Source organism: Heterodontus francisci, chromosome 15, assembly GCF_036365525.1.
Source record: "Heterodontus francisci isolate sHetFra1 chromosome 15, sHetFra1.hap1, whole genome shotgun sequence".
NCBI lineage: Eukaryota > Metazoa > Chordata > Chondrichthyes > Heterodontiformes > Heterodontidae > Heterodontus > Heterodontus francisci.
Genome location: NC_090385.1, coordinates 35942700 through 35969113, shown reverse-complemented (window position 1 = coordinate 35969113; position 26414 = coordinate 35942700). Strand labels below are relative to the sequence as shown.

General features: G+C 43.3%; 1 protein-coding gene across 8 annotated transcripts in view; it reads left to right on the top strand.

Annotated features, from left to right (window-relative positions):
- The window catches only part of tenm1 (teneurin transmembrane protein 1), a 1688122-nt gene that overhangs the window by 779066 nt on the left and 882642 nt on the right, over positions 1 to 26414 (top strand). For all 8 annotated transcript variants that reach the window (XM_068047383.1, XM_068047386.1, XM_068047389.1 and 5 more), the window contains one exon: positions 17789 to 18071. In XM_068047383.1, coding sequence (XP_067903484.1) covers positions 17852 to 18071 — 220 coding nt within the window. In that variant the 5' untranslated portion in view covers positions 17789 to 17851. The remainder of the gene's footprint in view (positions 1 to 17788; positions 18072 to 26414) is intronic.

Genomic DNA, 26414 nt, shown 5'->3' with positions numbered 1-26414 from the left:
CGGTGCGGTGGGTGTACCGCCATGGAGACTTGCCGCCGCCGGAAAAATCGGGCTTGGCACTCACAGCATTGGGCTCCATGGGGGCTGCTGTCTGTACAATCTTTCGCCCCTCCCGCCACCGCCCCCCCCCCCCCCCCCACAACACTGTGATGGCTCCCGACAGCAGCAGCTCAACATATTCCAGCCCGTTTGGTTCGTGTCTGAGGCATGATTGGCCTGTTTCATGTATGTTTCTGGAATGATAAATATATTTCACCCCTCCCCCCCCCCCCCCACCCCCCGCACTCCTTGTGTCCTGCTGCTCATTTGGCTTTGTTTTTCTGCAAGGAGAAGAATAGTTTGATTGGAATGAATGGAGATCCTGTGCTTTTTTTTGGCAGCAGCACAACATTAAAATGTTATGTGTGGATTACCTAAATGTAAAGTACCTTGTGTCCAGCTTCTTATGAGAGCTGACTAAGTACTTCGAATTTTCAGCGGCTGTGTGAATAATAGTCTATCTTCAATCTTTATCACATGAATCTTTCTATGTCTTTATTTTTTTGGCTGGCCACACTAATTTTTAACAAGTATCATTACATCATTTGCATTGTATTTCCAGCAGCTTACGGGATCAAAATATACCAAGCTGCTTCAAAAATTTCATGTGACGCCTGTAACTTACTTTGACGTAACGTATTTGGCAGCTTCCATGTATTGCTACTTATGTTTATTCATGGTCACCCTCATTGCTTACATTTGCATTCTTCTTCAGGTTTTACTCCAGATTGGTACACTGTGTGCTATTTATACCAGTTGGGCAGCTGTATAACTAGTTCAGCAACCTCATCGCTGGTAAATTATACCCTTAGTTACGTAAATGGTTTAGTTCACCCTAACGTATTTGAATTTCCACAAAATGCATAAAGTGATGTGGTGTTGTAAGTTTTTTTTTAAATGGGAGAAAACCTTAACCCATATTTTTGCCTGTGCAAAATGAAATTCCACCCCCCCCCCCCCCCCCCCCACCCACCACCATGAGTTGTTGCACAATTTTGTATCTTTGGTTGGTTTTATGCACCGACAGGGCTGTGATGATTCTTTACTAAGAAAATTGGGCCATGATGGAGTTCAGGGTAGCAGTAGCCAAGTAGGGGATAGGGGAGGGGGGCAAAGAGGTTTTGTAGGGTGGGTGATTTAGTTGGCTGTGTCTGGGTGAAGCCCACACTTACTGGTATTTGGCCAAACCTAAGCATAGCATATTGCATTTGTCATGCAGACCCGCCATCTGCCAAGAATAAGGCATATTAAATTTTGTCATATGAACATTTATTTGAAAACTGTTGCCAAAGTGAAGAAAGGACTTGTTTACTAAAATCACCAGGTCCTCGGCTGAAAATACATTTGCATATTAACAAACAGTGCTTGTGGAGACAAAGGGGTTACTTCCCTTATCCAATTTAATCCACAATGGACTTTGAGCACCAGACATTGAAGGTGAGGGAGCTCAAATTTCAGGATGACTGCTAGGATGGCCTAATCCACAAACAGACCTGGTCAGACCAGCTGGTCACGTGACTAACCTGCTTGGCAACCTGTTTTTTATGAATTGTACAAAGAACTGAAAAAGACTGTTTGCTCCTGGAGTGAGAAGACCTCTCCTGTCTGTTCCCATCTCTTTCTCACAAGCCTGTAGACCCACTGAGGACACATGAACTTCAAGAGAGAAAAGTCTCCTACATCAAACAAGGTTTAAGCTGTTTGATGGCTGGATTATGGATCCATAAATGGTCCAGAGGGACAAAAATATTCTATGTCCGTGGGGTGCATTGTCTTACTGCTTCCAGGATCCCTGTTCGGAAGAAGTTGAGTAGAGGGCATGCTGGAGGTTACAAATGTTTCAAGAAGGTCTTGTCAAGTCTTTATAAATAAGTACTGAAGAATTTTTAAGAATATAGTAAGGTAAAGAAAATTCTGGAAGTGCAGATTAAAGTAAGCAAAAAATAATTGCCCTGAAATTCCTCAAGGGTTTTTCTGACCTCCTGCTGCAATTGTCACCGGAGATCAGGAGAACCCCCAGAGAAATGTCAGAAATGGCTGAAAATAACCATTTTTGCCTTTGCCACCCCTGTGAGGGTTTCATCATTTTCCCACATAAATGATGATGCAAGGTCAGAAAAACCCATGGAATTTCTTGATTTTTATTTTTAAAGGTTTAAGTACTGTGATTTCTGGGGCAATCTAAATGCCTCAAGATGTTAAACATAGTAGTGAGCAGCCTTACCACTGTTAGTATCAGGAAGGCATTCTATGCCTCAGATTCTTCTGAAATTGATTTTAAAATATATTTATCCTCACAGTACAGTAGGAGCCATACAGGAAATCATTATTAATATTTGCAATGTTGAAAGCATTTCTGAAGCCTGAACAAGGAGCAAATTAGTCTCAGTCCCCATACCTAAATAAATTCTGCAAATGAGCAATTTTGAATAACAAAATTATTCAATTTAGTAAGTAATTCCAAATGGGAAGAAGCTAGTGAATGCTTTAACAGCTACTTTACAAACCACCATTACTTTCTGTGCTTGAACCCTAGAGATGCCTACTACTTGAAATCATCTATCTCTGTCAGGCACTTTCCATTACTGGTTACATTTTGGGATAGAGTCACACTCAGGGGTGGGTTTTCTATTCAAATGTAGAAGTAACTGGCATTGCTCACTTTAATTGTGAAGGATGAGAAGCTGGAAAATAATAACTCTGCCGGAGAAACTGTAGATCAAATTACTTTGTCGTTCTTACTGGATATAAATGCAAGCTGGGCACTTACCTTTAAAGGGAGAAAGTACAGAGAGACATTTTACATGTAGAATTGGCTGGGGGTAGGTTCAGCTGCCCAGTTAGAAGGGTATGCGTTTCAGTCCGCAGAATCCTTTAAGTACCATCCTCAAAACTGGTGCATTGATAAAAAATGTTACAAGGCAACACACCATACTTTGGGGAACACAGTTCAAGCAAGTAGAATTACACAGCCTATGTTATAGTTATGATGATGAACTTTGGATGTTTCATGAGGTGCATGGTACTCTGCACACTACGATTTGGACATCTAATCTTCACAGTAACATGCAGAGTTCTAAGTGGAAGTATAGTTCCTGTCAGTGATATGGTGGAAAGGTCACAAAAAAAATTCCTTTGTGCTCAAGAAGCATCAAGTAGCTTGTTCAAAGGTCACTGAATTCTGTGTCTGAAAAACCTTATTCATTTTGCTGACACTAGCACCCTGATATTGATCAGCAAAGCTTTTTACATAGACCTTTAGACAAAGGAAGATATTTTGCAGAACCATGGGCCCACATAAGTTTCTGGAATTAAGTAGTTATGGAATTATGCAAATGTGCTTAAATGGAGCTCTGTCAAAATTTAGCTCTGAATGTCATTTCTTTTCCTTATGAAGCAGGGTGTACTTTGCGGAGGTTCAGTTAGTAGGTGCAGATTCACAGTCCATGATTCCCAACATGATAATTCCTGGTTACAGCTGAGATATTAGGAGGGAAGAAGCAAGTGGAAGCTTGCTGAGAAATGCCATATAATCTATATGTAACACTGTGATTGCAAATTATTTAAGCATTAACATTGTGCAGTATATTGCAACATTTTATCGCTGACCCAATGTGTTAATCCTTCATATATTGTCTGTGTTTTATGGTAAGGATCACTGTAGGATGGTTGCCTGAAAGTGAAGATTGGAGACTAAGATTTGTTTTCAGACAGGAGATTAGAATTGGAGTTTTTTTTTAAAAAGGTGTATTTGGAGTTTTTGTTTGAAGAAAGATAACTGAAACCAAGTGTAAGGTGTTGGGATATGATTTTCTACTGCTGTTTTGTGAAGCCGAACTCACGATTAATGGAACAATGAAGTTGATATATGCACACGGGTTACGGGTTAAGGAAGCAAGGAATAGCCCTTGCACTTTCACTTCCTGCCAGAAGCAGGATCAGGGGCAAAGTGTTCTCGGAGCTAGAGGCTCATCATTTGGCCGATGAGGAAGGTTTGGACAAACTCTTGAAATATGTGGATAAAATTTATATGAAAGATGACTTATTGAGTGCCTGTGAGGCATGATCGGACTTTGATAAATTTAGAAAAATGGATGGTTCTTCCATGGAAGAATATATTATGGAGTTTAACCGACCTTATGCAAGGTTGCAGCGATTCTGCTTGGAAATTCCGAGATCAGTACTTGCCTTCAAATTGTTGAATGGTGCTAGGATATCGAACATTTATAGGCTGTTGGTATTAACCGGAGTTAGATTCGGTGAAAAAGATATGCTGTTTGATCAGATGTCTGACGCCCTAAAAAGGATTTGGGGAAAACATTCCTTTCCGGCCACTTCCATGGTGCAGATGGGCTCTTTAGCAGTGACACCAATGGTGGAGGATACAATGCTAGCAGCATTTTGAGGCTGTTCCAGTATGGGGCCTAGACGTCCGTACGAAAGGAGAAACACAAACAAAACGAATGAGGATAGAGACCCTTTTGGCAGCTATAACAGATAGCAGGAATTGGGTAGTTATGACAGAAGGATGAACCCCGGGAATAACCAAGTGGTGGTCAACAGGTGTTTCCGAAGCATTGTCCAAAAAGGAATAACAGGGTTTTTGAGATGACACATGACGTGGAAGGTTCGGAAGGCGAGGATGAAGCTACTGATCAATCAGAAGGAATTGTACTGGTCATGAGAAGCTTCAGTCTGGTAATGAGTGTCCTAGTCACAGATTTGTTCAATTGTGCTAGACAATGGGTGTACATCCACAGTTTGTGAAGTGGACTGGCTAAGGTGTTACATGGATTCTTTAAGTAAGGAAAACTGAAATAAGGTCAAAAAATATGACAGTTCTACCTATTTCAGGTTTGGGGATGACAACACGTTGAAATCACTAAAAAGAGTGGTAATTCCTTGTAAAATTGCAGGGATAAACCATTTTATTAGTACGGATATAGTATCCAGGTGATATACCTTTGCTGTTAAGTAAACCATCTGTGAAAAAGGCTCGGATGAAATTGGATATGGAATATGATAAGGCAATTGTCTTTGGGAAATTTGTAGCTTTGCGGTTTACAGGGTTGGGACATTATTGTATTCCTTTAGCGAGACCTAACATCTCTAAGCAGGTTGTTAAAGAAGTATTAATGGCATCCGGGGGTAGGGATTTAAAGGAGAAAAAGTAAATTATTTCAAAACCATATCAACAGTTTGCACATCAATCTTGTCATAGGTTGAAGATTCTGTTAAAAGATGCAGGGGTAATAGATGATGACTACACTGAACTTATCGAAGATTTCAGTGAAAAATGTGATACCTGTTAAAAAAAAAACAGGAGGACGCTATCACAACCCATAGTGAGTCTCCCATTAGCAAGGGACTTTAATGAAACCATAGTGATGGACTTGAAGGTATTGGATAAAGAAAAAAACATTTTTATTCCTCACTTTATAGACATGGTGACTAGATTCAGTCTGTCGACAGTATATAGTAAAGAAAAAAAAGTAATAGTGGACAAGATAATGGAAAGGTGGGTAGGAACAGGACTGGGAGCATTGGCTGGATTTCTAACTGACAATGGAGGAGAATTTGCTAATGATGAGTTCAGGAGTATGTGTAAAAATATGAATATTGTAGCAATGCTCACAGCAGCAGAAAGTCCTTTTAGTAATGGGATTTGAGAGAGAAATCATGCCGTGATTGACAAAATGCTCCGAAAAATTTTAGCAGACCAGCCAAATTCTAAATTGACTACTGCTCTGGCATGGGCAGTGCAGGCGAAAAACACATTTCAAATGGTTGGGAGCAACAGCCCATTTCAATTAGTTTAAGGCAGGAATCCGAAAATACCTTCTGCAATGTGGGATCATCCCCGGCTTTAGAGGGGACTACAATTAGTTCAATTTTTGGGGAACATTTGAATGCCATGCATGCAGGGAGAAGAGCATTTATTAAAGTGGAAAATTCAGAAAAAATCAGGAGAGCTTTGAGATATCGGATCAGGCCATCAGAAAATAATTTTAATACCGGGGATATGGTGTATTACAAAAGTGAAGGACAGAAAGAATGGCGAGGCCCAGGAAAGGTTATAGACACTGATGGCAAAATAGTGATTTTACAACATGGCAACCAAACCGTTAGAGTACGTTCCTCGCAGCTTATTGGCACTGATTATACATTAACAGAATCTAAACAAATAATGGTCACTGATGATGCACCATGTACTTCGCATGCACATATGTCGGACCTTTGCGCACAACAGATTGTGGCAGATAATGGGCTGACTGAGAGTGGATCCATTTATCCCAAAGGTCAACTACCGAAAGTTGGGACTAGAGTGACAAATATGCCAGAAGGGACTAGTGAATGGAGGGAAGCCACCATTATAGGAAAGGCCACAGGGAAATACAAACATTGGCTGAATGTGCAAAACAAGGGACTGGATATCAGACCTATAGATTGGCAGAAGGAAGTGAAAATGTGGAAGGCCAGAAAACATAGTATAAGTTCAGACAGTGGGCCTGAAGATGATCATAATTTGAGGGAAATATCACAAACTTGTGAAAGGAAGTCTGGTTCTAGGAGGGACAGGTAGAGTAGTAGTCCAGAAAGAGATAGGAACTCTAGTATAGGGGATGTGGTTTCACTAGCCCAGGGACCAGAGAGCAGATGAGGGGCATCACAAGAAGTAGGAGTCCTTATGATAGAGAAGCTCTAGTGACTATGAACAAGTTAGATGGTAAATTGATAAAGGATGCCAAGCAAAAGGAGCTTGACAGTTGGAGAAAGTTTGGCGTATACATGGAGGTGCCAGATAGAGGACAACCAGCATTGTCCTATAGATCTGTACAGAGAAGGTACTTCCTGATGGTATGTCTCAAGCAAAGGCCAGATTTGTAGCTCGGGGATTTGAGGAATGACTAGGCAACCAGGAAGTTAGAGTGGACTTCTGGTTTCCAGGAAAAGCAAGGTTGAGGATTTTCCTAGCCCTTTTGCGACACACTCATGGAAATGTAAGTCCATTGGCAAAGCTGCATTTTTGCAAGGGGAGAAATTTCAAAGGGAAGTATTTTTAAAGCCACCAAAAGAAGCTGGAGATATAGAGGGGAAATTATGGAAGCTAAACAAGTGTGTTTATGGGCTAAATGATGCATTCAGGTTGTGGTATTTTTCAGTTAGGTCCGTCCTACTAAATGCTGGTTGTATTCAACTAAAGGTGGATCTGACAATGTTTATTGGTACTATGAAGAAAAACTCGCAGGCATTTTCTTGATGCGTGTGGGCGATTTTCTGTGTCATTTGAGAAATTTGTGGTAGATAAAGTTCTGCAGGAATTTAAAATTGGAAGTCAGGCTTCCGGAGCTTTTAAATATATAAGGTTGAATATTAGGCAGACTAAGTTGGGGGTAATCCTAAATCAACAGTTTTACCTAGAGAATGTTAATAGGATCTCAATAAATCAGGCCAGATCCTCTCAAAAGGAAGACTCTACAACCAAAGAACTGGATCAGTTAAGGAGCTTAATCGGTCAGTTGAACTGGTTGTGCACACAAACTAGGCTGGATGCTTGCGATGATGTATTAGAATTGAGCACCATGCTGAAACGTGCTACTGTTGGGGAAGTGCTGAAAGCTAATAAGACATTGAAGAGATTGAGTTTTGATAAATGTACACTCAAGTTTCCAGCATTGGGTGACCCAGAAGAGATGAAATTAGAAATTTTTTGTGATGCCTCACACGCTAATCTTCCCAATGGTTATTCGAGCGCAGCAGAGGTCATTATATTTTTGGTGGGAAGATATGATAAATGTTGTCTGTTAGCCTGGGAATTGAAGAAAATAAAGAGGATAGTTAAATGGACCTGAGCTGCTCGGAGACTTGCACTGATAGAAGCGATAGGTATGGGTTTGTATTTATTGAGTATTTTAAAGGAACACTTGTATAAGGGGCAAACGGAGAAAAGGTTTCCTATAGAATGCTATATTGATAACCATTCTCTCTGGGAAAATGTCCATTCGACAATAAATGTCACAGAAAAGAGGTTGAGGATTGATCCCGCGAGTATTAAAGAAATGTTGGAAAGAAAATAAATTTCCAAAATAAAATGGGTTGACGCAAGTCATCAGTTGTCGGATTGTTTTACTAAGCGAGGTGCTTGTTCGAAAAAGTTGTTGGCTATCCTCGAAGAGGACCGTCATGTGTTATGATTAAGTTAGGAAAACGTGGAAAATTTTTTAGAATAAGATGGCTTTTTCTTTGAACAAGTTTTTTTAAGGGGGGAATATACAGCATGTTAATGGCTAGTGCTGTTGAAAGTTAATCATAAATAATGTAAAGAAAAATGTGTCATTATTTGTTTTTTTAATTTCTTTTTCGTATGTATATGTATTTAATTTAAAGAAAAAAGTGGAATCTGTTAGGATCTGAAGTTCTGTTAATGAATGATAAATACCTAATAAAAACAAGAAATGCTAGAACCACTCAGCAGGTCTGGCAGCATCTGTGGAAAGAGAAGCAGAGTTAACATTTCGGATCAGTGACCCTTCTTTGGAACTGACAAGTATTAGGAATGTCACAGGTTATAAGCAAGTGAGGTGGGGGTGGGGCAAGAGATAACAAAGGAGAAGGTGTAGATTGGACAAGGCCACATAGCTGACCAAAAGGTCATGGAGCAAAGGCAAACAATATGTTAATGGTGTGTTGAAAGACAAAGCATTAGTACAGATAAGGTGTTAACGGACTGAAGATTGAACAGCAGCAAGTGCAAACATGAAAAAAAAACAGTGGGTAAGCAAACTGAACAAACCAAGATGAAATGAAATAAATGCAAAAAAAAAGGTTGTAAAAAATGGAAAAGAAAAAAAGAAAAAAATAACTAAAAATGAAAGTAAAATGGGGGGCTGTCATGCTCTGAAATTATTGAACTCAATGTTCAGTCTGGGACACTACAGCCTGCCGGACTGAACATTAAGTTCAATAATTTCAGAGCATGACAGCCCCCCATTTTACTTTCATTTTTAGTTATTTTTTTTTTCTTTTTTACATTTTTTACAATTTTTTTTTTTACATTTATTTTATTTCATCTTAGTTTGTTCAGTTTGCTTACCCACTGTTTTTTTCATGCTTGCACTTGCTGCTGTTCAATCTTCAGTCCATTAACACCTTTTCTGTACTAATGCTTTGTCTTTCAACACACCATTAACATATTGTTTGCCTTTGCTCCATGACCTTTTGGTCAGCTATGTGGCCTTGTCCAATCTACACCTTCTCCTCTTGTTATCTCTTGCCCCACCCCACCTCACCTCACGCTTATAACCTGTGACATTTCTAATATTGGTCAGTTCCGAAGAAGGGTCACTGACCTGAAACGTTAACTCTGCTTCTCTTTCCACAGATGCTGCCAGACCTGCTGAGTGGTTCCAGCATTTCTTGTTTTTATTACAGATTTCCAGCATCCGCAGTATTTTGCTTTTATTTTAATGATAAATACCTGGTAGTTCAAGATAATAGGGTGAACAGGTGTTGTGTGTTAATTAGTTAATTGTATTCAAGTGTGTATAGATAAAGAGCCAGCCAGCACTGGCTGGTGATCTTGTTTGGAGAGCAGAAGTAAGCTCAAAAGCATCCTAGTCTCAGTGTTTTCTTCATAAACCGGTTTGGAGATTTCTCTAACAGGGCTATACTCTGAGGTTGCACAGATACCGCAATGTTAGTCTGAGACTAGAAATGTAGAATTTGAAGCACAGCTGGGAACTGTCCTGGAGTTAGACTACATATGGTGTCCAGTCAAAATAGTGCGAAAGAAGTACCTGAAGGGCCTCTCAGAGAACTTGGCTTCAGTGTATTCTTGATTTCTGGTAATGCTTTCACATCCTTAAACCATTTTATACTGATACAAAATTAGTAATATAACTGTATATCCCAAGGGAGGTCTCACAACGCATGCTCATAGTGATAATTATGTCATTCTACTTTCTATACTAATGAACAAACCAAGTTTGTTTACAAGATGATACAGTCCCTTTACAGTAACAGGCACCCACTTCTCGAAGAGCACTGAAGAAAAAAATGCTATCAGATGGCACTTTGAATCAAATAAAGATCCTTTGTCTCTATTGTTATTCAGACACTATTCTTGATTACATAGCAGGAAAATGTGCCTCTTAGAGAAAAATAAGCTGATGGAACGCTAAAGCAGTAATGTTAAAAGATTAAAATACTGATAAGCAGCCTTTTACTGATAGAAGGCCAGACACTGAGGTCTCTCGTCATTCCCATCCAGTTGTCTTCTTAAAGAATAAAACTCTCAGCATGACACCAACTGCTTCTGTTCAATGAAGAAAATGGAAGTGTTTATGAAATCAAAGCACAGATTGATCTGTGTTGAATGTACTATAAGTATTAGGTCAGTTTTTTTTTCTCTTTTCTTGGCTAATTCTATTACATTATTATATTCACTGACTGAGAGTAGAATCCTTTTTTTTGTTAAGTCCCATTTGTGTTCCACTGCAGCTGCTGTTTCGTACAGGCAATGAATGCAAACTGTAAAATTCAAATGAAAGAAGAGGCTAGGCCTAAAAAACAACAGAAAATCAAGTGGAATATAGAACATGTCGAAGGGAAGCAAAATAAATAAAAAGATCAAGAGGGTATGAGGGTCATGCAGACCCCCACCTGTGGACCCACGTAAGACATGTAAACCTCAAGAGAGAAAAGACTCTGACATCAAAACAAGTTGAAGCATGAACTGGGCCCCAATGAACAGCAGGACTTAACAGCAGAGTAGCATTAAAAATGTTAGTAGAACTGAAAGTGGAAAAAGCCTGATGGCATCCACAATAGAATTCTGAGGGAAGTCATGGAGGGAATTGCAGAGTCTATGACCACAATCTTCCACCTTGGATATAGTGTTACGACCAGTTGAGAAGGGGGTCTCGGGGTTCTTTCTCAATCTTTGCCGGGTTTAACCGTAACAGTGTTTAAGTTCAAAAACACTGTGTTTTAGCTGCCCCTCAGTGAATCCTTCTTCACTGCTTTCCAATTGTAAGGCAATGAAATCAATCAAGACAGGTAGTCTTAGATTTAAACAAGGTGGAAGTTATTAATCTTAAACTCTAATCTGGTTAATGACGACGAATGTGTGACGTGACCACGCTAGCATGCATATGTGATAAACGCACATGCAGATCGAGACAGAAAAGTAGAGAAGAATAAAAGGGAAAAGTTTGAGGCAATATCGTGATTATAATTACTGTCCTTTAAGTTCAATGTGAAGTCTTTGGTTGCTGTTAAGTCCTGCTGGTCATTGGGGCCCAGTTCATGCTTCAACTTGTTTCGATGTCAGAGTCTTTTCTCTCTTGAGGCATACGTGTCTTACATGGGTCTGGTGGCTTGGGAGAAAGTGAGAGAAAGACAGCCAGGAGAGAGGCTTCCTTGTTCCAGCTTCAGTTGCAAACTGCCTTCTGTTCCTTTCTGCATGGCACAATTCAAAGCTCCAAGTTGGCCAGCAAGTTAGTCATGTGATTGGCTTAACTACTCCTGCGTTTGTGAATTGTATCATCTTAGCAGTCCCTGGAATGCGCTTCTTTACCCCTTCAATGTCTGGCGATCAAAATCCATTTGGGTTAATTGGATCAGGGAATAATTCTTTTGTCTCTCCAAGCACTATCTCTTAGTATGCAAATGTTCTTCCAGCCAAGTGTCTGGTGATCTTCAAACAAGTAATTTCTTCACTCCAGTAACAGTTTAAAATCAATGTTAATATGACAAAATTAATTTGCCTCATTCTTGGCAGGTGGGGGTCTGCATGACAATAGCAAGTTATGTCAAGATTAGAGGATCAACAATGTACCTTTGCTCAAGAAGGAAAAAAGGGTTAAACTGGTTCAGCTTCTTGGGGCGATCACAATACAGAATAAAATTCATAAGCAAAATACTGTTGCTGCTGGAGAACTGAAATGTAAACAGGAAATGGTGAAAATATTCAAGTCAGGCAGCATCTGTGGAGAGAGAAGCAGAGTTAAAGTTTCAGGTCGATGAGAAGCAAATTCATTCTCACTTAGAAATATGTCAGTTTAGTTTAGAGATACAGCACTGAAACAGGCCCTTCGGCCCACCGAGTCTGTGCCGACCATCAACCACCCATTTATACTAATCCTACACTATTCCCATATTCCTACCACATACCCACCTGTCCCTATATTTCCCTACCACCTACCTATACGAGGGGCAATTTATAATGGTCAATTTACCTATCCATTAAAGATAATCACCACAGATGTGTTTGACAAATCTAATGGAGTTTTTGACAAAATAATGGGATGCATTGATGTCAGAAAGGTATGGGGGGATTTTATGCTCACCCCCGTGGTGGGTTTGGAGGTGGGGAGAGCATTTAATCAGGCCTTGTTAAAGGCAAGGCACCTAGTGCTTGATTGAGGGACCCTGCATCAGGAAGGAGGGGGCCCATTGAGAGCATCGATCCACGGCTACCGGTGGGTGCAGTACTGGCTGCAGCTACTGTCTCTGCAGTGGCGCTGCTCAGTAAAAGAGATGCTGGCCTTTGATTGGCTGGCAGCTCTCAGCGGGTGGGACTTCCGTCACCGGATTCCTTATTCCCGGTGAAGGCATGCCTCTGTCCACTTAAGTGCCTAATTGGCACATAATACGGCAGGCCTTCCCCAGAGGAAGCAACATGGGGCTCTCATAGACTCTTCAGCCGGTGGCTGAGGCCCCCATCATCTACATAAAATCTCCCTGCAGTGAATGTTGTGTATATGGATTTTCCAAAGGTGCTTAATAGGAGGCTTGCTAATCAAATTGTGGCATAGGGGCTAGAAAATCAATGGCACTGCACTTGATTTTCAGACGATAAACAGACGCCTGACCCCCAACATGGTAGGTAGGATGTATATGCTCAGTAAGAGTTAGAGGTATGTTACCTGCTAGAAAATAGGCATCTGGGGCCCTCGCCTGAAACAGGCAGTGGATCCTTTGCATGTGCAAATAACAGCCTGACACATGTTTGACGAACCTTGTACATGAATGGTTGCCCTGAACATATCCGACGAAGTTCGCATTGCATTTGAGAAAAAAACATCTACACAGAGCCGAACTAGTATTCCTTAAAGGGACTGCTTCACGCTTCCATTGAAAAAGTACATTTTTATTATATGTTTACTTGAATGTGGAGGTGAGAAGTGTACGAGTGCTCCTGCCGACTCCACATTCACACCTGGGGCCATTGCCTGCCACAGCTAAAAATGAGAAGCCAACCTGGTGAAACTACAACACAGAACTACATGCATAATAAACAGCAGAAGCAGATTGTGACAAGCAGAGCTAAGCGAATCCCTCAACCAAGAGATCAGCTGAAAAGCTCTGTAGTCCTGTCACATCCAGTCATGAATAGTGGTGGACAATTAAACAACTAACCAGAGGAGGAGGCTGCACAGACATCCCCATCCTCAATGATGGGGAAGCTCAGCATTTCGGAGCAAAAAACTAGGCTGAAGCATTTGCAACTATCTTGAGCCAGAAGTGCCAAGTGAATGATCCATCTCAGCCTCCTCCTGAGGTGCCGACCATCACAGATGCCAGTCTTCAGCAATTCTACTCACTACAAGTGATATTAAGAAGTGGCTTAAGGCACTTTATACAACAAAGGCTATGGACTCTGACAACACCCCAGCTGTAGTAATGAAGAATTGTGCTTCAGAACTAGTTGCACCCTTAACCAAGCTGTTCGAGTACAGCTACAACACTGGCACTTAACCTGACAATGTGGAAAATTGCCCAGTTTTGTCCAGCCCACAAAAAGTGGGACAAGTTCAATCTGGCCAACTACTGCCCCATCAGTCTAATCTCAATCATCAGCAAAGTGATGGAAGCTGTCATTGACTGCTATCAAGCAGCACTTGCTCAGTAATAACTTGCTCACCAGTGCTCAGTTTGGGTTCTGCAAGGGCCACTCAGCTCCAGACTTCATTACAGCCTTGGTCCAAACATGGAAAAACGAGCTGAATTCCAAAGGTGAGGTGAGAGAACTGCCCTTGATATCAGCATTTGACCAAGTGTGGCATCAAATACCCTGGCAAAATTGAAGTCAATGGGAATCAGGGGAAAAACTCGCCAATGGTTGGAGTCATACCTAGCACAATGAAGATGTTTGTGGTTGTTGGAGGACAATAATCTCAGACCCAGGCATTGCTGCAAGAGTTCCTCAGGGTAGTGTCCTAGGCACAACCATCTTCAGCTGCTTCTTCAATGATCTTCCCTCCATCATAATGGCAGAAGCGGTGATGCGGATTTCACAGTGTTCTGTACAATTTGCAACTCCTCAGATCCTGAAGCAGTCCCGCTTGCAGCAAGACCTGGACAACATTCAGGCTTGGGCTGATATTTGGCAATTAACATTTGTGCCACACAAGTGTCAGGCAATGACCATCTCTAACAAGTGAGAATCTAACTATCCATCCATAACATTCAATGGCATTACCATCGCTGAATTCCCCCCACTTTCAACATCCTGGGGATGACCATTGAGCAGAAACTGAACTGGACCAGCCACATAAATACTGTGACTATAAGATCAGGCCAGAGACTGGAAACTCTGCAGTGAGTAACTCACCTCCTGACTCCCCAAAGCCTGTCGACCATCTACAAGGCACAAGACAGGAGTGTGATGGAATACTCTCCACTTGCCTGGATGGGTGCAGCTCCAACAACACTCGAGAAGCTCAACATCATTCAGGACAAAGCAGCCCACTTGATTAGCATCACATCCACTAACTTAAACATTCACTTCCTCCACCACCAACGCACTGTGGCAGCAGTGTGTACCATCTACAAGATGCACTACAGCAACTCACCAAGTCTCCTTCAACAGCACCTTCCAAACCCATGACCTTTATTACCTAGAAAGCCAAAGGCAGCTGTCACATGAGAACACCACCATATGCAAGTTCACAGAATCGCAGAATTGTTACAGTGCAGAAGGAGGCCATTTGGCCCATCGTGTCTGCACTGGCTCTCTGAAAGAGCAACTCCCCCAGTTCCATTCCCCTGCCTTCTCCCCATAACCCTGCACATTCTTCCTTTTCATATAACAGTCTAATTCCCTTTTGAATGCTTCAATTGAACAAGTTATCCTCCAAGTCACACACCATCTTGAATTGGAACTATATTGCCATTGCTTCAATATCACTGGGTCAGAATCCTGGAACACCCTCCCTAAAAGCACTATGGATGCAGCTACACCACATACACTGCAGTGGTTCAAGAAGGGAGCTCACCACCACCTTCTCAAGGGAAATCAAGAATGGCAAATAAATGCTGGTCTTATCCCATGAACGAATATAATAAAATATAGCTCATATCCCCCACCACCTTCCCCCATCTGATCTGCACATCCACACCCTTGCTCATGACTTCAACTCTCCCTTTATGGTGTAGACATATCCTGATCTCAACCTTTACCTCCCTTCTCCAAGATGATCACTACCATCCTCCTCACAATCCCCCTCAAACTGATCACAGCCCACTCCTGGACGCCCCCTCCTAATTCTTTCACTTCATCTTTAAAAACTCCTCTGAAGGCTGCTGCTGAAGATGCAGCAGCCTGTTATTCCAAGACTCTTCACCGGTGCGCTTTCTGGGGATGCTCTGTAGGTGTCTATAACTTAAATGAGGCCCAAAGCCCAAAATCGATCAGTCTTAGGCCTGGACTTTCAGACATAGGGATTGACTGGCAGGCTGGCACAAATGAATTTCTATCCCCAGTATTGAAGGGGATGTGGCAGTGTCAATAGGAAGGTCGTTGAAGGGCATAACAGGGACCAGGGGTTAACAGATGCTTTCAGACTGCAGCGATGTATACAGTGTTGAACCCAAGAGTGCTAGGACCATTGCACTTCTCAGGGCATAAAAATGATCTAGACTTGAGTGCAGAGGATGCATTATCAAAGTTTGCAAATAACATAAAAATAGAGAACAGGGTGAGCTGTGAAGAGGAATGTTAACAGCTACAGAAGACATATAAAGGTTATTAGATTGAGCAGATAGATATTGGAGGAAACTTAATATCAAGAAATGTGAGCTGATAAGACCTTGGATGAAGAATAGGGAGAATAAGGGCTTGTACACTTAATGGTAAAGCTTTAAAAGGAGTAGAAGAGTAGTGCGATCATAAGAACTAGGAGCAGGAGTAGGCCGTCCGGCCCCTCGAGCCTGCTCCGCCATTCAATAAGATCATGGCTGATCTTTTCATGGACTCAGATCCACTTACCCGCGCCCCCACCGTATCCCTTAATTCCTTTATTGGTCAAAAAGATATCTACCTTAGCTTTAAAGACATTTACTGAAGAAGCGTCAACTACTTCACTGGGCAAGGAATTCCATAGATTAACAACCCTCTGGGTGAAGAAGTTCCTTCTTAATTCAGTCCTAATTCTGCTCCCTCTAATCTTGAGGCTATGCCCTCTTCTCCTAGCTTCACCTGCCAGTGGAAACATCCTCTCTACTTGTATCTTATCTATTCCCTTCATGATTTTATATGTTTCTATAAGATCCCCCCTCATTCTTCTGAACTCCAATGAATATAATCCCAATCTACTCAGTCTCTCCTCATAAGCCAACCCCCTCAACTCCGGAATCAACCTAGTGAACCTCCTCTGCACCCTCTCCAGTGCCAGTATATCCTTTCTCAAGTAAGGAGACCAAAACTGCACACAGTACTCCAGGTGCGGCCTCACCAGTACCTTATAGAGCTGCAACATAACCTCTCTGCTTTTAAACTCAATCCCTTTAGCAATGAAGGACAAAATTCCATTTGCCTTCCTAATTACTTGCTGTACCTGCAGACCAACCTTCTGCGATTCATGCACAAGGACACCTAGGTCCTTCTGCATAGCAGACTTGGAAGTTTTGATGCACAAATTTGTAAAAGGAGACCAAGTCAATCAAGCAATAAATAAAAGAAAATGGGGGCTGAGATTTTATAAATAGGAGTGTAGATTATAAACTAAAAAAAAGTTTACTTAGCTTATACAAATCATAGGTTACACAGTATTTAGAATATGGAGTCGAGTAAGGACATCAAGGCCATAAAGAGAGTGCAGAAGAGTTTTAATAATGTTATACCAGGGATGAGAAGCTTTAGCTATCAAGGGAACTGCAGAAACTTGGTCTGTTTTCATTACAACTGAAGGTGAAGAGGAGTTATGACAAAGCAGCTTGACAGGGCAAATAGGAAAAGGAAATAATTTCCACTGAGCAGTGAGTTTATAATTAGAAGCTGTAAATTTAACATCATCAGCAAAAGAACAAAGGAGAGGTTCAGAGAATTTTAATTTTTTTTTCTAGGAACTCTTAGGATGTGAATGCCCATCGGGATCAGGAATAGCTTTTAAAAGGAAAAGAGAGGACAAGCAAATGGAACTAAGCTGTTTCAAACATGTACAGGTGTTATGAAATGATTGGCTTCCTCTTGTGCTGTAGAATTCTATGATTCTGTGATATATTAGAATGATACTGGTGTATATGAAATGTGGATCGATCTTCATCTTCTTGAGGTAGTGTGAAGGTGTTTAGACATGTTTCCTTCCACCACCCCCTCGCCCCCCCACCGCACTCCCATACCTCCCTCTACCCACACCCACCCCCCACCACTCAGCACCCCTTCTCTCATTTTTCCTTTTGAAAATTTGTGAAACAGGAAATTCAATGTTATTTGGCCTGACATATGTCTCCTCTCTCTTTGTAGGTCATTCTCGATTAAACATTCTGGACTCCCTGTTTTAATGTCTGTGTGTCAGCTTTACAAGGAATGGATCAGATGGATTGTAAACCTTACCAACCACTGCCGAAAGTTAGGTGCGAGATGGAATTGGCATACACAAGCTCTTCAGATGAAAGTGAAGGTGGTAGAAGCCCTCACAAATCCTACAACTCTAGAGAAACACTTCATGAATACAATAAGGAGCTGAGGATGAATTACAACAGTCATAAGAAAGATATCATGCAAACAGTTGAAGAATCCAGACAAGGTCGGTGTGTGTTTCTGTATGCATATATTTACAAATTCTAAATGTATATCTGGATATATATAATGCATGTCTCTTAACTCTTCCCTGTCATGCATCAAGTGAAATCTGCAAGTTAAAAGAGGTCACTGAATAAGACAGGCCTGGAATGTGCTTAATTTGTTTTTCTCTAGACTTCTCAGTCAGACAGCTTAACTGCTTGGATTTTTATGCTATACAATTTAAACAAGATTTCATCTGTAATTTGCCTAAATTATTATTTTTTCAATACTTTCAATCAGATGGAATAGAAAGGTAGCTCCAACTCAAACTCACATCTAAAGTGGAATCATGAATTAACCTGGTTTCTTTTAAAAGGAATGCACTGTGTTTCTATTATACTGCAGTAACTTTAATGGTAATACAACAATCAGGTTCATAGGAATATATTTCAGTTCATGCAGGTTTACCAATGGTCACAAATTGTGATATTTATGCCAATACTTTTTTCCTAAATGCTAGCTATGGCCCATTAGGGATTAGCAAAGTTAAATGCTTTGTTGATATTTCGGACTATAGTCTGTACTTCAAAAGGATTCAAACCTGAATTTACACAATTGGTTGTCTTGCTTTGGTAGGGTGGTGAGATTTTGTGTCCTGTCACAGTTAATCATTTTGTATGTCTCACATATTGTTTATAAGAATCTGCTAATGCACTGAAATCAGACATAATTGTGTTTTCAGTGTAGTTTTGTATCAAGAAAGGCTGAACATGGAAGTGGTAAGGTAATACGGAAGTACTGAAGCAGGAGAAGTTCCAGATCATTTTTTCCCCTTCTCGTAAGCTTTCCATGGAGTGTCTTCATCATATTCTGATAATATTGCCTGAATCTGTGGTATCTTTCTTTTGTTCATTACTGATTAACCCGCCCAGCTTCAAAGGAATTGGGGTTGCACACATTAGGATCTTTCACTGTTCAGTATTGCTGGCACAGGGAGGAACTTTCCCAGCAACTTGGAGGCAGGTTTGGATGGGGGGACGGCCAGGCAATTTTGAAAAAAAATGCGTCCAGCTCGTTTGCCGACATGTTCCTGCCGCTGACCACTTTTCTCGGTGCAGGCTGCAACCGATGCTGGCAACCCGCTCATCCATGGTGGGAAGCCACGGAAGGTTGTTGAGGGTGCAATTGTCAGCAATTTTCTCATCACAAGGCAACTTTTGTGGTGTTGCATGGGCCCCCTGCTATGTCTTGGCAATTCCGAGAAGGCAGTGGGAGGTTAAAGCTGCGTGAGGTTTCAAGAATTTTTAATGGTTACCAGCAGAAAATGGCAAGGTTGATGTGTTCCCATGTCAGAGGCTTGTCACCGAGTGATGATTTCCTGGAGACTGCTGTCTCCAATAGTTCTGGGACTGATACAGTGGCAGCCATTCCCTAATAGTAATGGCACCTCCATTGTATCCCTGCTGCTGCTGCTGCTTGGCCCTCAGCAGTGCTCTCACTGATGACACCACCCTTGCAATGGGCTATGCTGTATTCACCTCCCACCTCCTGAACCCACCCACCATCTCTATTTGGATCGCGAACAGGGAGGCGCCCTGCTAATTGGTTGCCTTCTATTAAACTTTGCCGGAAGGTGCGCTGCTTCATCGAGTGGTTTCGGGTCCTGGAAATCAGCCCAACATCGGATTTGCGATGATCCCAGCAAAATTCACCCCACAGTGTCTAATATATGCCCAGTCACATGAAAGCAACTGGGGCTCCCTTATTCCAAATGCTCTATCTTTATTCAAAAGACCTTGGACTGCATTCTGTTCTCCATAGACCAGCAAAGGCTCATCTGTTTCATCCTAAGCAATCGAGAGGAAGTTTTGCTCAACTGTTTAGGCCACCTTTCCTCTTCAAGATGCTTCAAGATTTTTATATGATTGTTCTACTCTATAATATTTGCTTAATATTTTTGCTCTGTATATTGTTATTTTACTGCATTTTAGTCTGTGTGAAACGAATCTGGTGTTTGATAGTATCTAACTTCAGGATAGGCCGGAGAACTAGTGAGAATACTGCATAAATTTCAAAGCACAGTTATTGCTAGATAGGGTCATTGTTGGTCCTAGATTATGCAAACTAGGGGCTGAATTTAATGAGGCTGGGAGTGGAAAAGGGTGGACACTGAGGGCCATTAGGGAGAAAGCCAAGAGGAGAAGCAAAGGCAAAGCTGCCAACGCAGCTTCAACTCTGCATCGACAATGCTCTGGAGGCCTACTGATCACCTGGCATGGGTCTCATACACCCTGTCTTTGTGAACCCCATTGCATTATGGATGGAGGCAAGGCCAGGAGGCAGCTGCGCCTGCCTGTGAAGCACCACGAAAGCAGCAGCAGCTGGAAATGCCATTATTGGCCCACCTGCGCCGGAGAGTGTACCGGACTCGAATCAGCTACCTCCAAATCTCCAGACAGCATTGTCAGTGAAGACTATGGCTCTCCAGGGAGGCCATCACCGACTTATGCGCCATACAGCAGGATGAATTGCGATCTAGAGGATTCGGTGGTCACCCAATGCCCATTGCCTTGAAGATCACAGTGGAATTTTATTTTTATGCATCAGGATCATTCCAAGGATCCACTGGGGACATGTGTCTCCCAAGAAGCAGCCCACTGCTGCATCAAGGAAGTGACCAAAGCCCTGTTCAAGAGGGCCGGCGACTATGTGTACTATTGGACTGACCCTGACAGTCAGGCTGAGAGGGCCATTGGATTCGGGGCCATCTCTGGATTCCCCCGGGTGCAAGACGTGATATATTGAACATGTGTGGCCCTCAAAGCTCCAATGGACCAACCATCTGCCTTCATCAACAGGAAGAGTTTTCATTCTATCAACATTCAACTGGTCTGCGACCACTGAAAGCGTTTCCTGCAGGTGTGTGTCCACTTCCCGGGAAGCAGCCATGATGTCTACATACTTCAACAGTCCCAGGTGCCACAACTTTTCAGATCCCTCCCCCACCACATCCGCTCATCTTCAGGGATGGATTCTCTGGGACAAGGACTACCCCTTGAAGACATGGCTACTGACGCCTGTGAGGAACACTCGCACTGCAGCGGAGGAGAGGTACAACACTTGCCACGCTCCACCCGAACAACCATTGAGCAGGCCATTGGGCTACTGAAGATGAGATTCTACTGCCTGGATCGATCCGGTGGAGGCCTGCAGTACGCCCCAGCATGGGTCTTGTATATCGTGGTGGTCTGCTATGGTCTGTATAATCTAGAACTGCAGAGGGGGGAAGCCTTGCCTGAAGAGGACATGATTAATCACCACTCCTCAACCGACGAGGAAGACACAGAGGAGGCTAATGAGCAGGCAGGACTGGATGGTCAACGCTTGCACCGGAGGCCAGGCATATTGAGCGACAGGCCAAGGAGGCAAGAGATAGTCTCATACTAACCCACTTTCAGCCACCATGATAGCCTCTCAGAGTGAAAGCAATAGAGACTCATCGCAATGCATTCAGTCTGCCGCCTCCTTTCTATTTGTGTTCCATGCCTAGTGCCCAACTTAACGAAACATTCTGACCCATGTGAGACACTTACCAAAGGAGGTTGTGCCTACACTATCAACCCACTAAGGGAGAAGGGTGGAGTCAGCATCTCACAATTAAGGCATGAAAGAATTAGCATTTCCCACAATGAATGTTAATTTCGATAACGATAAAGCTTTATAACACAAAATAAGTGGCTAATGACAGATACCCGTGAAACCTCGTGTGTGTGTAGGTGGTTATCTTTGTATGTTTCCGCATGCTTTTATGAGGTCTGACCCCAGTGCTAGCTGCTGGGCTGGAGGCAGGCTGTCCCTTGGAGGGCCCCGGCTGCCTAAGGATTTCCTGCATAAGTGCAGGACTTTCTTCATGCATTACGGCTACCGGCAGAGGGGCTGAGGAGCCACTGTACACAGTTAGAGCACCCTGAGGGGAGTCCCCAGCTGTGGAGGTCAGCCTCTCTTCCTCCCTTTCAAGGCTCACTTAAACCTCCCTGCTGACCAGAGACGGACAAGCAGTGGGAGAAGACTCCAGGCCCCTCATGCTTCTCTAGCCTTGCCACTGCTGCGTTGAGCTCATGGCCAAGGCGATGGTGTGCAGGTCTGAGCACATCTGCGGGATCTGGCTCTCCATGAGGGTCAGTAACCTATCGAGGGAGGAAGCCATGCATTCGCATGCGTGAGACATGGCAGTTGTTGTGGTATGGATGACCTCCTCCATCATCTGCTTATGGCTGCACACCGGTTGTGGCATCTTCTCCAGATATTGCCTTACCTTTCTCTGAAACTGCAGCATGCCCTTTGCTGGCAACACAAAAGACTTGTTATCAGCCTCAGGCACAGCATGGGCCTGACCATCCACAGTCCTCCAACTGTCAGTGGCCTCAGCTGACTCTGCCTTAGCCGGCTGCTCGGGTGCGTGTGTGGTGCTCTCGCCAGCTTGTGACCCTGATTCTACAGCCGAGCATAAACCCATTGAGGTGAAAGTATCTGCACTAGTGGAAGGTGCAGGAGAATCATAGGACGGGGCATCGTCTGACTGCTGATCCTCCTCAGAGGTTGCTTGCTATCCCCCTTCAACAGGAGTCGCCTATAGATGCCGACCTACATGAGAGAACTCAAACATGTAAGGGTTAGGCTGTGCAGATCTCGTCATGCTATCCATGCATGATGTGGAGCTCTAGATGTGTGTTAGCTGTCAATTGAAAATGCTCTTCACTCTCTTGTGCAGAGACTCCAATCTCACCATCCGCTATTGAGCAGCCGCCCTGGGTCTCTGCTAGCTCCAGTGCCACCGCCTCCTCAGCTGTCGGGAGAGACTGGACATTTGGAATTCCTCTGCCAGTCCGTGAGGTCACCCTATTCTTATGGGCCCGCATATCCTGCAAGTGGAAAGAGGGAGAGAGTCTTACTTCGCAGAAAGATCAATAGGACAGTTCTGCAAGTGGCAGCCCTTCGTCCCCGCTGGGGTTCCTCTATAGCCATCCCTGAGTCAGCTCTCAGGAAAGTTAATGGGGGTGAGCTGTGAAAGAAGGTGGCCTATATCTGAGATGCAGCCATGCATCTGGCAGGATGTGGTGATGCCTAATCCTTATCCCAGCACCTTTGTGGTGCCTCCCTCCCATGTTGCGCTGCCTCCTGTGTAGCCACATGCAATCCCCAAAAAGGAGAGAGGTATGGAGCACTCACCTTGGCAGAACAAAAGGAGGTTATTGACCCTTATTTGGCACTGGACCCATGTTCAGGGGGTGACTCCATGGCTGCTGACTTGCTCTGCAGTCTCCATCCAGGCTTGTTTGATCAGTTGAGAGGTATCATTGCTGGGGAAGAGGACCACCCGCCTTTCCCTTGCAGCCTGGAGGAGAATCTCAAGGGGGGCATTGTTAAACTGTGGGGCCACGCGGTATTTTGCCTATGCCATACTGTGGCTTCCTTCTCCAAGGGGTGTCAGGGGGCTCCAGGAGTCACTCCAACACCAGTTTCAACAGAGAACAGTAAACAGCAAATGACTCAAAAGTAGCAATCAAAACTGGGCTGGCAGGGCTTTAAATATAGCCTGCTCCACAGTCATCTGATGGCGTATTCAGTGCCTTCAAGCCAGCCTCCATCGCATGATTGGATGGGCCCCGTGCCTCCTTTATGATAAATGGCTGCCCACCACGTGATTGCAGTGGGCCGGCTGCCCACCTGACGAGTGCTAAGGCACCCACTTCCAGGTCCTCTGCCGGGTCCCGTGACCAGTTCACTTAATTCAGCCCTAGATGTGCACTACCTGATCATTCATGAGCCTTGACATTATGTGTTGTTTTTCCCATGAAACACATTACAGCTGTCCATGATTCTGTCTGCAGGCAGTATATATCATACACATACAAATTTTACAGCAGAAATCACAAAATTGTATTCAGGAACAGGATGATATTTCTCCTCCTTTCACCAAGTGGCACTGAGGTCAGTTACGCACGCATTCACCAACCCACCTGAGATCAGTGAACCTGTTACCTCAGTTCTGTATAGCTCGGTACTATATCAGAAAACTGAAGGCCTGCACCCCAAGAAGAATATAGACAACCAAGCATTGTCATTGAGGGAACCGAGGCCAGCATTTGTTTCCCCATCCCTAATTGCCCTTGAGAAGATGGTGATGAGCTGTCTTCTTGAACCGCTGCAGTCCATCTGGTGCTGGTACACTCGCAGTGCTGTTAGGAAGCAAATTCCAGGATTTTGATCCAACGACAGTGAAGGAACGGAGATATATTTCGTGTGACCTGGAGTGGAACTTGCAGGTGGCAGTGTTCCCGTGCTGTCCTTGTCCTTCTAGATGGAAGAGGTTCTGGGTTTGGAAGGTGCTGTCGAAGGAGGCATGGTGAATTGCTACAGTGCATCTTGTAGATGGTACACACTGTTGCCACTGTGCATCGGTGGTGGAGGGAGTGAATGTTTAAAGTGGTGGATGTGATGCCAATCATGCAAGCTGCTTTGTGTTGAATGATGACAAGCTTCCTGAGCGTTATTGGAGCCACACTCATCCAGGCAAATGCAGAGTATTGCATCACACTCCTGACGTGTGCTTTATAGATGGTGGACAGGCTTTGGGGAGTCAGAAGGTGAGTTACTCGCAATAGAATTCCCAGCCTCTGTCCTGGCCTTGTAGCCGCAGTATTTATGCGGCTGCTCCAGTTCAGTTTCTAGTCAATGCTAACCCCCAGGATATTGATAGTGGGGGATTCAGCAATGGTAATGCTGTTGAATGTCAAGGGGAAATGGTTATATTCTCTCTTGGGGGTCTTCATTGCCTGGCACTTGTGTGGAGTTACTTGCCACTTCTCAGCCCAAGCTTGAATGTTGTCCGGGTCTTGCTGCATCTGGACATGGACTGCCTCAGTATCTGAGAAGTTGAGAATGGTACTGAACGTCATACAATCATCCTGCAGCAATGTCCTGGGACTGTGAAGATTAGTCTCCAACAACCATAACCATCTTCCTTTGTGCTAGGTATGACTCCAACCAGTGAAGAGTTTTCCCCTTGATTCCCATTGATATAACTTTGACAAATGTTGCCTTAATATCCAAGACAGTTCCTCTCACGTCACCTCTTGAGTTCAGCTCTTTTGTCCTGTTTGAACCAAGGCTGTAATAAGGTCAGGAGCCAAGTGTCCCTGGCAGAACCCAAACTGAACATCGGTGAGCAGCTTACTGCTGTTCTCGTGCCGTTTGATAGCACTGTTGATGACACCTTCCATCGCTTTGGTGATGATGGAGAGTAGACTGATGGGGTGGTAATTGTTTGGATTGGATTTCTCCTGCTTTTTGTGGATAGGACATACCTGGGCAATTTTCCACTTTGTCGGTTTGATCCCGGTGTTTAGCTGTACAGGAACAGCTTGGCTAGGGGTGCAGCTAGTTCTGTAGAAAATGTCTTCAGTACTACAGCCAGGATGTAGTTAAGGCCCATGGCCTTTGCCATATCCAGTGATTTCAGCCTTTTCTTGATATCGCATGGAGTGAATAGGATTGGCTGAAGACTGGCATCTGTGATGCAGGGGACCTCAGGAGGAGGCCAAGTAGAATCATCCACTCCGCACTTCTGGCTGAAGATGGTTGCGAATGCTTCATCCTTATCTTTTGCTGGGCTGATGTGCTGAGCTCCCCCATTATTGTGGATGGGGATATTTGTGGAACCTCCTCCTCCTGTTTGCTGTTTAATTGTTCACCACCGTTCACGACTGGATGTGGTAGGATTTCAGAGCTTTGATCTGATCCGTTGGTTGTGGGGTTGCTCAGCTCTGTTTATTGCATGCTGCTTGTGCAGTTTGACATGTAAGTATCAGGGGCTGGAGAAGATGCTGAACCAGACTTGTATTTATATAACTCATTATCATGTCATCAAAACATAGAAAAGCTCTCCACAGTATGTTTTGACAACTGTTGCACGTTCTACACTGAGGTATCCCATAAATGGCAATAAAATGTGATTAGTTAATCTTTTTTTTTTATAATGATATTGTTTGAGGGAGGAACATTGACCAGGCTACAGAGAGAATTTCTAATGGTGCCAGAACATCTGGAGAATTTCAAATTGTGAGTGGGACCTTAAAAGTCCACTTGAACAACAGAAATGTAAAGATAGGACCCTAATTTGTAGGAAACATTTTTGACAACAAAACATACTCTGTAAAAGAGCTTTTCATGTGTGTCAGCCATGGCTCAATTGCTAGCGCACTCATCACTGAGTTAAAAGTTTATGGATTCAATTCCCATTCCAGGACTTAAGCACAAAAGTCTAAGCTGATACTCCAGTGCAGTACTGTCAGAGATGCTGTTT